The sequence below is a fragment of the Zalophus californianus genome, chromosome 16 (assembly GCF_009762305.2).
Source record: "Zalophus californianus isolate mZalCal1 chromosome 16, mZalCal1.pri.v2, whole genome shotgun sequence".
In the NCBI taxonomy this organism is placed as follows: Eukaryota; Metazoa; Chordata; class Mammalia; order Carnivora; family Otariidae; genus Zalophus; species Zalophus californianus.
In genome coordinates, this window is record NC_045610.1 from 23,677,391 (window position 1) to 23,689,770 (window position 12,380).

Here is a 12,380-nt window from a genome sequence, read left to right on the forward strand (position 1 = left end):
GAATGTTCTCCCATGGGACTGAACTGTGAGGGGCAAGGACCTGCCATATGTCACAACAAACTAAAAGACAATAGGGTGAAATGAAGGGCCCTCCTTTCCATGAACTTCTTTCCCCTTTCTTGAGGAAAGAGCCTGAGATAGTGTAAACCTCCCTTCAGGTTCCATGAGCATAATCGCCCCCTTCCTTCTGGCTCCCAGCACATGTCCCAGGCAGGAGCACAGCAGACCCGGCCTTTAAAAGGGGCACTCCGTAGCAGCCAAACTTGGATCAGTCCCACCTGGCGCTTCAGCTGTCACACACCTAGATTTCATCCAGAACCAAGCAGATGAGAGCTGCTGACCCTTCCTCCCCCTTGCTGACATTCCACTTTTCCCAGAACTAGCCCCAACTTCCTCCTAATTGTCTTTTAAAGGTGGGAATGGTAGGAGAATTTGGTTAGAAGCTCCTTTGCAAATTCCCTGCTGATTCTGAATTTTTGTCCCTAATCTCCCAGTCCCTCCAAGCCCAGCTCTGGGTCTGCCTGATTCTGAGAAGCTATGGCCCGGAGGGATTAGATTTTTCTACTGGGAACTGGCTTCCTCCCCTTCCCAGACTGAAAAGTGTGAACACCAATTATTAAGCCAAGGTTTCACAGGTGGTCTCATTCAATGCAGACAACGCCCCTCCCTCTGCACTGTTGGCATCAGTATTTCACGGACGAGGAAACTGAGGCTTAGAGAGAGTAGGGGGTCCTCTGCCCCAGGAGCTATGGGTCTACGAACGGTGGATCCTAAAAAGCTCCTTGCCCTGTTCTTCTGCAGGTCTGGGCCAGCCTGTAGGTCCAGGGGCGCCTCAGGCCTCCTTCCTTCCTCCTCCGAGACCCCGGGAGATGCAGGTGAAACTCCCGTAGAACTGAAAGGTTCGGGCTTCCTTCCAGACCCAGGCCAAGGTGGTAAAAATCTCCACTCCCTCAGCGGCTTCGTGGGCGCCGGCTCCCTCCCGCCACTGCGGCGGCGGCCTCGCGTCCGTCGGAGGAGCGCCGTTCTTGGCCCGGGGAACCGCTGTGTCCTGGAGCTGCGAATAAACCAGAAGGCAGTGGGCCGGGGAACACGCGGCTCCCACTGTCCATCCAGCTTGCTGCAGGCCAAGTTTTGCTTTCGCTGTTCGAAAGGAGGCCGGGCAAAACTAGGGAAAGCGGAGGTGCTTTGATATTCTTGGTTTAAACAGGAGAGCGTGGCCCAGGCGGCCAGCTCCCCCGCGGCTTGGCCAGCCTAGGTGCTGGTGCAGCCCGGCTGCTGGGGGAGCTCAACTTTGGCTACTCCCCTGACCATAAATTAGCCGGCGCCTCCTCCCAAGGGTTCTCCGGGCCTCCTTCCCGCTCGCCTACGCTCGCTCTCGGGGCCAGCAGTTCTGCGAATCCAAACCTCCAGACTCATCTGGTGAGGGCCTGGGGTCTGCAGAACAAGTAGCCCGGGTAGAACTAAAATGGGTCGCTGCGATCCGCACTCACCCCGCCTGAACCCCCATTTCCCCCGAGTCTCCGCGTCCGTTCCCCAGGGGTCAGTTTCTCCTCGCACGGCTGGCCCTCCCTGCCCACCACCTGCGTCGTTTGGGATGCGTCGGAAGGCCTCTCTGCTCTTTGCATCCTCCTCCATCTCCTTCCATGGGCACCCCAACTTTCTCCAGCTCTCACCTGCACCGCCCCCCCGAAGTGCAGTTTCTTCTCTCCACACTAAAACTGGACCCACGGCGGCTGGAAAAGCCCCAGAGCCTCCCACACTAGGCTGCAAGCTACTTGCTTACCAAGTCCAAAGGTCAGCTAAAGTTTGGCTGATAAACAGAACCAGTACAAGATGGTCTTCAGCCCCCCAGCGTGAGTACAATGGACCCTGGCAAGCCCTGCTCCCGGCCAGGGTCTCCAGCTCTCCACGTCTGCCCCTCATGCTCACCCTCTCTCGCTTTTCCCCCCCTCCCCACGACCATTTGCATCTTGCCGAAAGCCGGGCCCTCCCCGCTAATTTGCATATCTTATATGGCCTAATGGTGGCGATCATGGCAAGTTAGAAGTTTTCTGACTCCTCTCGGAGGAGACTCCGGGACCCCGGGGAGTAACAGGTGTCTGGAGGCTGAAGGGTGGGGGGGTTCCTGGACTTGGGGTTCGCTTGTGAAACTCCCCTCCACCCTCCTCTCTCGCACCCACCTACCCCCTCACCCCCTTCTTTTTCTGTCCTTGGAAAATGGTGTCCAAGCTCACGTCGCTCCAGCAAGAACTCCTGAGCGCCCTGCTGAGCTCCGGGGTCACCAAGGAGGTGCTGGTCCAGGCCTTAGAGGAGTTGCTGCCATCCCCGAGTTTCGGGGTGAAGCTGGAGACGCTGCCCCTGTCCCCCGGGAACGGGGCCGACCCCGACACCAAGCCAGTCTTCCATACGCTCACCAACGGCCACGCCAAGGGCCGCTTGTCTGGGGACGAGGGCTCCGAGGACGGGGACGACTATGACACCCCTCCCATCCTCAAGGAGCTGCAGGCGCTCAACACCGAGGAGGCGGCGGAGCAGCGGGCGGAGGTGGACCGGATGCTCAGGTAGGCGCGGACCGAGGTCGGGAGTACGCGCCTCAGTCCCCTTGCGCCCGGGCCTTGTGCCTGAGCGACGCTGCGCGCGACCCTGTTTCCCACCAGAGAAGTCCCCCGGGGGGCGCTCCGCTTCTCTCCCAACACCTGGACCCCTCCCAATGCCGCAGTCGGAGGGCCCTCAATCCCGAGGCTCCATCTCCCCCTGCCCAGGCCAGCGCCCGGGACCCGAGGGCCCCTCCGGGCCTGGGAGAACCCGAGCGGCGGAGCCCTTGGCGGGAGGTGTGCGTGCGCGACTGAGGGTGCGAGTGGGTGCAGTGAATCAGGGGCAACGTCCCGGGAGCAGAGGCTCCGGCCCGCACCGGTACCAGGCCAAGCGTTTCTCCTGCGCGCCGCCTCTCGGGTCCCGGGAAACGCGGGCCGACCTCGGGCACAGCCTCCTGCTGCTCTTTGCAGACGGACTGGCGGCACCCGGGGCCGGGATCCCGGGGGGCGAGCTCTCTGGCGGGCACTCCCATCTGCAGCGCCCCTGCAAGGCCTTAGGATTATCCGGAATCCCCAGGGCCGGGTTAGATTTGCAAAAGGAAATGTGTGCGTGTTGTAGGGCCGCGGTGGACCCGCACGGGGCAAAAGGATCTACGCGAGCCAGGGGCAAGAGCGGTTAAAGACCGCCTTTCGCAGCGGATTTGGTCGCATTCTGAGAACGAAGGGCGTTTCCAGATCTGGCCGCCGACATGCCGGCGTTCTCGGGAAATTCGGGCCGGCTGGCGGGTCTGGGAGCCTTTGCTGGGCCTCCCCGACCGGCCTAGGGCTTGGGCTTTGACAGCTAGTTACTAATTATCCAAAGGGTCGAGCGGTTCCCTTAGACCGCACGTCGCTCCCGGCCGCTCGGCTTTAGGACCGAGTCCCTTGCGTGGCCTCGGACACTTCAGCGCCGAGATTTCAGGGCAGGGGCCGGGACCACAGTCGCGCCCCGACTCAGACAGCCTCGGCCGCACGGCCGCAGCAGCAGTTTGGGGTGGGTTGTGACCTTGCATTTGAATTTGCCATCTGGGGACCCAGCGGCTTACTCTCTAGCAAAGACAATCGGGGGTTTCTAGATGGGTTTTTTTTTTTTCGCCCCAAGTATTTTTGCTATTCGTAGGTTTGAGGTTCTTCCCTCGCCGTTCCCCCGAGCGGCGGCGATTTCTTCCCCGCGGAGGTTCGGGCGCAGGGAAGTGAGGGGTCGGAAGAGGAGCGGCTGGGGCTCCAGAGCGGCCTGGAGGCTGAGCAGGGCCGGGCAGTCTAACCGAGCTCCCGGCCGCCTGCCACGGGAAGCCCGCGGGGCCCAGGCCCATCCACCTGGCCGCAAGCGCCCGTCTTCTAGCGGGGTTCTGGGAGGTTCTGCAAAGCCCGAGGCGACCCAGGTCCCCCTCCGCACCCAGCTCCGCGCTGGGCTGGACGCAGCAGAGATGCAACATAAACGGCAGCACGTGGAGTTAGGGTGTTATTAATTTATTTCTATAAATCATCAACAGAAAGATACACAAAGCGTCGTGATTAGGTTGAAACGAGAGGCGGGTTATTCATTGGTGAAGTTGTAAACGCGGCTTAGAGGGGGAAGGAAGTCGCAAAGCCGACGCGGGGTTGCCGGCCGCTGCCCGCGCGCACGCTTGGCGCTGCGGGGCGCTCCCCGCCAAGTCCCCCACCCCACCCCCCGGCGCCTAACCTGGGCAGCCCGAGCCGCCCCGCGGCGGTGCGCACCTGCAGGCCCTGCCCCGGCCTCGGCCCGGGGCCCTCCGCGCAGCGCCTGGCTCCAGCCGGGCGGGGAGGGAGGCGAGGGGCCGAGCCCCTCACCCGGGTGGAGACGTAGAGACGCAGGACAGACCCACGCTTTTGCCCCTTCCCAGGCGGGTGCCGCCTTCCCTCCCCCACCTCCGGGAGTGCTCAGACTTTATTAAAGTAATTTTTCAAGAAATTGCTAGCGGTTCCCAGGTCACTGCACGGTCGGCTCCCGAGCGCCGGGACTCCTGAGCACTCCCTTTTTTTGCACACCCTGTTCCCGTAAAGTGGAAAGAAAAGAATAGAAGTCTCTTTTTGGACTGCCTGGACGCTCTTTCTACCTCCTAGAAGGGAAAGGCGAGAAGGGAAGGTCGGGAAGGGAAGGTCGGGGACTGCGCGCTGCCTGGCCCGGGGCTCCGGGTTGGGGCCGCCTCGCTCGCCGGCCTCTGGGCTGGTGCGCCCAGAGCCTTTGGAAAGAAACGAAGGAAGCCAGACTTGAAGGCTTCTGAAGGAACGCGCGGCACACTGTGCTGGGGTCCAGGGTTCTCCTGCTCCCGGGCAGCAAAGTCACTGAAAAAGAGCGGGCTGGGCCCGCTCCGGGCGCCGGGGTCGCGCCTTTGACACCTGCGCTCTGAGCACAGTGGCCGCTCGTGTTTCTCCGGCTCCGTGTATTTGTCGGGGTTTGGAACCTCTCAGTCTAAGCAGTATTTTCAAATGAACAAACGTGACCAGCTCTCCGGGGGCCTCCCGGTGAATACAGGTGAATTCTGTGGTCAGAGGGCTGTAAAGGTACAACTACGCCATCTTACCCCGACTCTTGTCATTAAATGCGGGCTGAAAGGTTTGCTGGAGTTTGCAGGGTTTCCCTTTTGTTGTTGTTTTTTCTTTAACCTTCCCAATTGTTAAGCTAATTATTCTTTCCACAGAACCTTTCCGTCTTAGAACAGTAAATTATTTTGCTAGGTTTCTTAGACGCACAAAATGAACACAGGTAAAGAAATTTAAACAAAACAAAAAGAGTCGAAGAATCTGTTAAAGCGATATTAACTTTGAAAACCCAAACACTTTCTTTAACTTCCGAAGCGATTGTTTCTATCTGTTGAAAGTGTTTTTCCACCCTCAAAATATCTGTGGAAATATTCGCCAGAAGTAAGCTTTAAAATGATCGCTGATGTTTCTACGGGAATGTGCATTACGTGGATATTTTCCACCTGTGAAACTGGATTACGTTTTCTCATTTTTTTGTCCTTGTTATGTCATTATGTTTCATTACTTGGATGTACCTTTATAAATACCTGAGAAATGTATATATATATAATTAATATATATAATTAATCTTAAATTTTGGCTTTCAAAACATCTCTACCAAAGCCTGTGATCTCACGAATTTAATATCAAAGACTTGTTAAAAAGCCAATTATTCAAATGCTTACAAAATGTTTACTTACTGAATTTTTAAATTCGTTAAACAAAAATTAATTTTATTTGCCATATGATAGGTACCATTTAGAAATAATAATTTCATTTGCAACAGTATATCGGTTTTGTCCTCTGCTTTACACTTTCTTTATTGTTTCATATGAAACTATTTTTTCCCTTCATTTTTTTCATGTTCTATCAGGCTATTATACACAGCATATAGTAAAGAGGTGCTGGGTCTTTTTTTTTAAGTTAAATATATAGCTGTATTAAACAAATAGTATATGTGGATGTATTGTATGAATACTTTTGTTCTATACTGTGCCTCATTTTTAAAATTTCTTGTTTTAAGTTTTATCTCTTACTTTTAAGTCACCTATTCAATAAGCAAGAAAAGATACTCGCAAAGTTGAAAACATTTTAAATAAAATTCAAGGCCATAGTACATTGCTGTAAAGAAACTTTTTGCATATCTGTATTTCTGAGAAATGAAAAGTATAAGCAAGTTCTTAATCCCACGCTTGAAATTTATGAGAAACATTGCCTTCCAGATACATTTCTTCCCTGACAGGAAACCCTGGCATTTGGGATGGTTAATATCTTATTCAGAAATTGATTTGAAATTATTTATCCCCATTAGGTTTCATCTGGGAGGTGGGGCTGTGGAGGGTTGCTGTTTGTTTGTTTGTTTGTTTTCAAACTTGCCTCACCTCACTGGAGCGATTCTTCACTCTGGGAGGAACGTCATTGTATTTCTTAAAACTTTCCTGAAACTCTGAAAACTTTAACATTTGGTTGAGAAGTCCTCTCTGCTTCTCAGGAGATGGACACAAATGTTTCGCTCTGATTTTATAAGACAAGAAACTGAGACATCCACTCAGAAGGGAAATAATGTGGAAAAGGTCTAGGATTCAAAACTGATGCTGCCCCCTGTCATTGTAGGATCAGCCAGCCCAGCCCCAAGTTAATGACATCTCCACTTTCCAGAAGGCCTCTTGCCTTCATGTCCCTCACTTTCCAGGAAAATGAAGGAAAGCAAATATAAAACAGGAACTTTTCTTTCTGCTTAAGAAAGTGAGTGCTGGTAGTGCCTTCCCATCCCTGAAGATGGGAAGTCATTGTCGCCTTTACCCTCCTGATCTCAGATGACAGGGACCGAGTGTACTGTATAGGAGCTTTCGTCTCCCTTTCATTTAAGTTCTGTTTTGGCCTCACCTCTCTCCCAAGGATGTAGCTTGGGCAGATGGAGAAGTAGGGGAAGATCAGAGTTTTGCACAGAGTGTAGGTAGAAGCCCTAAAAAGAGAATATTTCTCCCCTAGACATCCTCCGCCCAAATACTAACCATCTGCTTATCTGTCTAGCGAGGACCCCTGGAGGGCTGCGAAAATGATCAAGGGCTACATGCAGCAACACAACATCCCCCAGAGGGAAGTGGTCGATGTCACAGGTCTCAACCAGTCCCACCTCTCTCAGCATCTCAACAAAGGCACCCCCATGAAGACCCAGAAGCGCGCAGCCCTCTACACCTGGTACGTCCGAAAGCAACGAGAGATCCTCCGACGTAAGTGCTCTAATCCCCCCTGGACCTCAGCCTGGAATGACCTTTGCCCTAACTCTGACCCCTGTGGGATGCCTCAGTTTTGCCTGCATAGTACTTGGCAAATACAAGGAAGCTGGCAGGTGGATTTGGTTTTCATAGTTACTGCACAGTGGATTTACTTCCATCATTTTCTTTTCCCATGGTCCCTTACTACCCAGCCAGCTGCCTTGACGGGTCCGTTAGTGTGTGCAATGTACCTCCACACATTTTCTGATCCCCGCTTCCAACATCCTTCTCTTTGAAACCAAGTAGGTAACAGTGGACTGTTGTCCCCAAAGTAAGCCAAGCAGCTCCCCTTGATATATGACCGCAGATCGGAGTTCCCAAGGAAGACATTCTGTAACCATCAATACCTATGGATCACTGTTACTGTTCTTTTCCCCCCCTCTGGACAGACTGTACAAAATAGAAGATATTTGTAAAAATAGATATATTCAGAACTTGACCCTGTTTCTGGGAGGGGAGTGCACTTGCATCCTGAAGGAATTTAAGGTGATTCCTCACATGTATCAAAATCTGCACAGTTTTGAGACTTCAGCTGATGACCCTGTTTGATGAGGAAGCCACTCTGGCTAAGTCAGGACACAGCAACAGTGTCTGCATTTGGGATGCTGACCAATCAGTAATTGTCATTCCCACTTCCATCCCCAAATTTCCTTTCTGTCCCAAGAGTTCTTCCACTCAGTAATACAAAGAAATTTTTTGTTTTGAAGAATAGGGAAGTTTGAACTGCATTTGAATGATAGCTGTTTTTATTTTTAGGAAAGTATACTTTTACATTATCCTTTAATTATTTTCATCTGGCCCTTTTCCCAGGAAAATTTTGTATGAGCTTTCCACTCTTCCCCACACACTGTCCTCGGGGCTGTGGGCTCCTCTCTCTTTGTCAAGATTCCAGTTTCCACCACTTTTTGGGTTGGATTTTTTTTTCCCCTCTCTCACTGGATGGCCACTTTTAAAAAATCATTCTTGTTTTCTGCCATGCACTGCTCTGGAGGGATTGTTTCAGTATTTGTTGTCTCAGTATCCGTGGGCCGGAAAGGCCTTCATGGTGGAAGGAAGGGTTTTAGACATCCATCTCACATGGTGGCTGTTTGGTGGAAGCATTAAATGGATAGATGAGAAGAAGCGAAGCCAGAGTTCTTTGCTGCATAGGAGAACAGGCCCCCTTTAAACTCTGGGTTGATGCACCACCCACGGTGGCCAGGGCTTTAAGAATTTGTGTTTCTGACATGAAGCAACTCTCTGTCATTCCTGGAAAGTCTGAGAACATTCTCAGGAGCCACAGTCTCCGAAGGCCAGAGAACCCTTGGGCCTGCCCTCACTCCAATCCAAGCCTCACGTGGCATCTCTGGTTTGAGCTGCCTCCCTGTGTTCAGTGGATGTTTTCTCAGAAATCAGAGAGATTCAGGAAAGGCCAGTTAGAAGCTATGAAAAAGACACACGTCCCGGAAAGTTTCTCAAGATGCTCAAGAAGAGACAAAAACGGATGACCGTCCCTTGCAGGGGATTTTTAAAATTATTGTTATTATTTTAAAGCCGCATGAGACCTAAACCTTAAGAAACATTCCTTCGTTCTGTAAATATTATTTGAACAACTGTTAGGCGCCAAACACTATCCTGGCCTGTGAGATGCACGGGCCCTATTCTCCAGGGACTTACCACCTAATGGGGGAAGATGACACGTTTGAGTAAATAATGACTTGTTAAAAGTAAACGTTTTCTAAGAGCTGTTACACGGGTGTACACAAGGGGCAGTAGAGGAGTTGCTAAATTGCCTGGAGACATCACAGAGGGCTTCCTAGAGGAGGTGGCATTGGAACCAATTCTTGAAGGATGAATACAAGACACACAAGCGTGGGATAAAAATTAGCAAGTGAGATGGAATGTGTGGAAGGAGAAAGAGGGGGGAGCATTTAAAAAGGACATAAATTTTCTTGAAAAACTAAAAATGTTAATATCAGCGATAATATTCACGGGCCCATCTACAGGTATGGAATCTGCTTGTCCAAGCTGGCTCCTGAGCCTATAAGCAGGCTGCTGAAACCAGCTTCTCCAAGTTAATTTTTATGGGCAGCAAACATTTTCTGTCTCCCCACTTCCCCCCATCGATCTAGAAGGAAGTGGAGGAGAGGTGGTGGTGGCTGGAGGATGGGCCGAAGTCTAGTTCTTCAAGACTCGAGAGGCTAGGGCCCTGAGGTGGGCAGAACCCAGATGTTTCCAGGCACCTGTAGTTGAGGCAGCCTGGCCGATCCCGGCGCATGCTGGGTTCTGGACATGATGTGGGGCTGCCTCCCCAGAGGGCAGACGGGCAGCCCTGAGCTCCAGGCAGCTGTGAGTGAGCCTCACACCCACCACAGACAAAACTGGAGTCCATTCTATTACCTCCACTCAAGTCAGACGTGAAGGTTTTGTGGGTGTATTGTTTGGGTTTGGTTTTTAGCAAGAGGTGATGCAGAGGCTGCTAAGGAGCCTGAGTGTCTGTAGGCTGGGCTCCCATCCTGGCCTCGCGCCCCACATCCATGTGACTTTGGGCAAGTCATGTAACCAGTCAGAACTTCAATTTCTTCAGCTACAAAATGGAGAAGATGATGTTTCTTGCATAGAGAGGTTGTGAGAATTAGATGGACCTTGTAGGATACCCCACCACACTGGTAGCTCAATACACGGTCATTGTCATGACATCTGTTCATAGCATGTGAAGAGCCTCGGGTGGATCCTGGGTCTTTGGGATTATCCATACTGGCTTTGCCTCGGACTCATGGTGACACCGCAGGGAGGCGAGGAGACCTTCTCTGAGCAGGGACCTTCTTTCTCCCCCCCTTACTGTCCCTCGGGTAGCTATACTAGCCGGTGGCCGTGAAAGCACTTTGAAAAACATGGCCTCCCTAGGAATTTAGGTCCCCATCATCATACTGACTAGAGGTAGATGTTCTGAAAGACTGTTGAGTGCCCCCTTAGGTTTTTTACCCAGTCCCATTCCACAGGCGGGGAAGCCGGGGCAGGTTTGGGGGGGGGTAGTTAGGTCATTTGGCTGGGGCCCTCCATTATCCAAAACTGAGGCAGTGGCTTCCTGCCAGGAGATTTGGCAGAGACTCTCTTGAGGCATCTGAAGCAATTGTTTGGAATCCGTGAACACAGAGCTGCAAGTGGCCTGAGAATCCTCTAAAGCGGCTAGGGCCCAAATCAAAGGCCCCAGCAGCATGTTCAGACACTGCTTATAATTTGGCCATTCGGCAGCTGGTTCAAACAAAGCCTAGCACCACCTCTAGCTGAGTCCTAAGTCCAGGCTGGTTAGAGGCCCACTGTTCCCGAGGATGGACCAAAATGGAAATGGATCCTTAGATGGGTAGTAAGTTCCCCGCCGCTGGAGGGTTATAGCCTAGAAGACCATGTGGTAGGGTGTCATAGAGGGGATTCAAGCATTAAATAGTGGCCCGACTTTGAACCTTGGAGACTTTTGGATCGAATTGCCTCTGAGACCTGCAGGAGTGACTCCAGGAACCAAGAAAGAAAAACATCAAGGTCCAGAACCTGGGGAGCAGGAGTTAGGAAGTGAATCTGTCATGTGTCCTTGCTCAGCAGGGTGGTTGGCCTCTATGCTTATTCATCTGTAAAATGGAACTAATGACTCCAAACCCTGCTTCATGTAGATGTGAGGAGGACAACAGCAAGGTTCTCTTTTCCCACAAGTAAATAGCAAATCTCATTTAAAGCCTATGGGCTAGGGTGTCCCCACTGGGTGAGCTGCCACCTTTCATTCATGCATTCAACAGAAAAATGTACTGAGGGTCCCTATGTACCCGGATCCTAGGAATCGGAAGGACAGGGAGCATCACTTCATCTACATTTATCTTTGTCCAACTCATTAAATGCCGTTGCTAGAAAGGTCCTGTGTTTGCAGTCTTCTGCATTTGCCATCTTTCAAAAGTGTAGGCAGATCCCTAAGACTTTTCCCTCTTGGGCTGTTTCCCTCATAAGTGGACCCCTGGACGCACACACACACACACACACACACACCATTGCCTTTGAAATTATCTGAAATCAGAGAGCTTTTTCTCTTTCTGTTCTAAAACTCCAGTTACATTTATTTCCAAGTAATAGTGAACAGGTTTTGGGTCTTGGGTTTTTCTAAGAGCATAACATCATAATGTAGACGCCTAGGATACATGAGAAGAGGGGAGAGATGGGGAGAGATATTTTTAGTTTCTGAATATTTTGTCTAAGTGCATACTGTGCCTTTGAGCCCTTTACCTCTAGACCTGAGACTTGGTTGAGCTCATCCTCTTGGACACCAAAATACAAGAGTTCAGGATGCAGAGGGTTGCTTCATGTCTGAGGGCCCGTGAGCCAGTGAGAGAACATTGCCACGAAAACAGTGGCTGGGCCACATGTGAGCTCCTTCAAAGAAAGGAAAGAGGTGGCTTTGGTGGAGCGAACCGAGGTGGGCAGTGAGGGGTCTGTTGTGGGGCTTCCCCTCTGGCCCCCGCTGCCCCGCGCACAATAACGGCAGATGGCAAAGCTTAGGGGAGAGGAATAAAGGTGTTTTGGTCTATCTGTCTGTCTGTTTGCCAAGTGAAGGCTACAGACCCCATCAAATCTACTCCTTTCTCTTTTCAGAGTTCAACCAGACAGTCCAGAGTTCTGGAAATATGACAGACAAAAGCAGTCAGGATCAGCTGCTATTTCTCTTTCCAGAGTTCAGTCAACAGAGCCAGGGGCCTGGGCAGTCCGATGACGCCTGCTCTGAGCCCGCCAACAAGAAGATGCGTCGCAACCGGTTCAAATGGGGGCCCGCGTCCCAGCAAATCTTGTACCAGGCCTACGACCGGCAAAAGAACCCCAGCAAGGAAGAGAGGGAGGCCTTAGTGGAGGAGTGCAACAGGTAACACCACCCAGAAAGTCGCCCGAGCAGGCGGGCAAGCACGTGGACCCGAGATCCATCCCTTCAGTCCCAGGATATTGAAGTACTGGTTATCCAGCTAAGTGTGGCTACAGCAGGGTTTCCCAAAGCGTGTTCCATGGAACCCCAATTTCACATTCTGAACCA

At 51.8% G+C, this 12,380-nt stretch overlaps 1 protein-coding gene across 8 annotated transcripts in view; it reads left to right on the forward strand.

The window, feature by feature from the left end:
* Window positions 1–1,789: 1,789 nt before the first annotated feature.
* HNF1B (HNF1 homeobox B) overlaps window positions 1,790–12,380 on the forward strand; it is a 52,895-nt gene continuing 42,304 nt past the window's right edge. For 2 of the 8 annotated variants that reach the window (XM_027568192.1, XM_027568193.1), the window contains exons 1-3: window positions 1,790–2,561; window positions 7,092–7,291; window positions 11,951–12,215. In XM_027568192.1, coding sequence (XP_027423993.1) covers window positions 2,218–2,561; window positions 7,092–7,291; window positions 11,951–12,215 — 809 coding nt within the window. In that variant the 5' untranslated portion in view covers window positions 1,790–2,217. The remainder of the gene's footprint in view (window positions 2,562–7,091; window positions 7,292–11,950; window positions 12,216–12,380) is intronic. The other 6 variants (XM_027568196.1, XM_027568197.1, XM_027568194.1 and 3 more) reach the window with 3 other exon arrangements.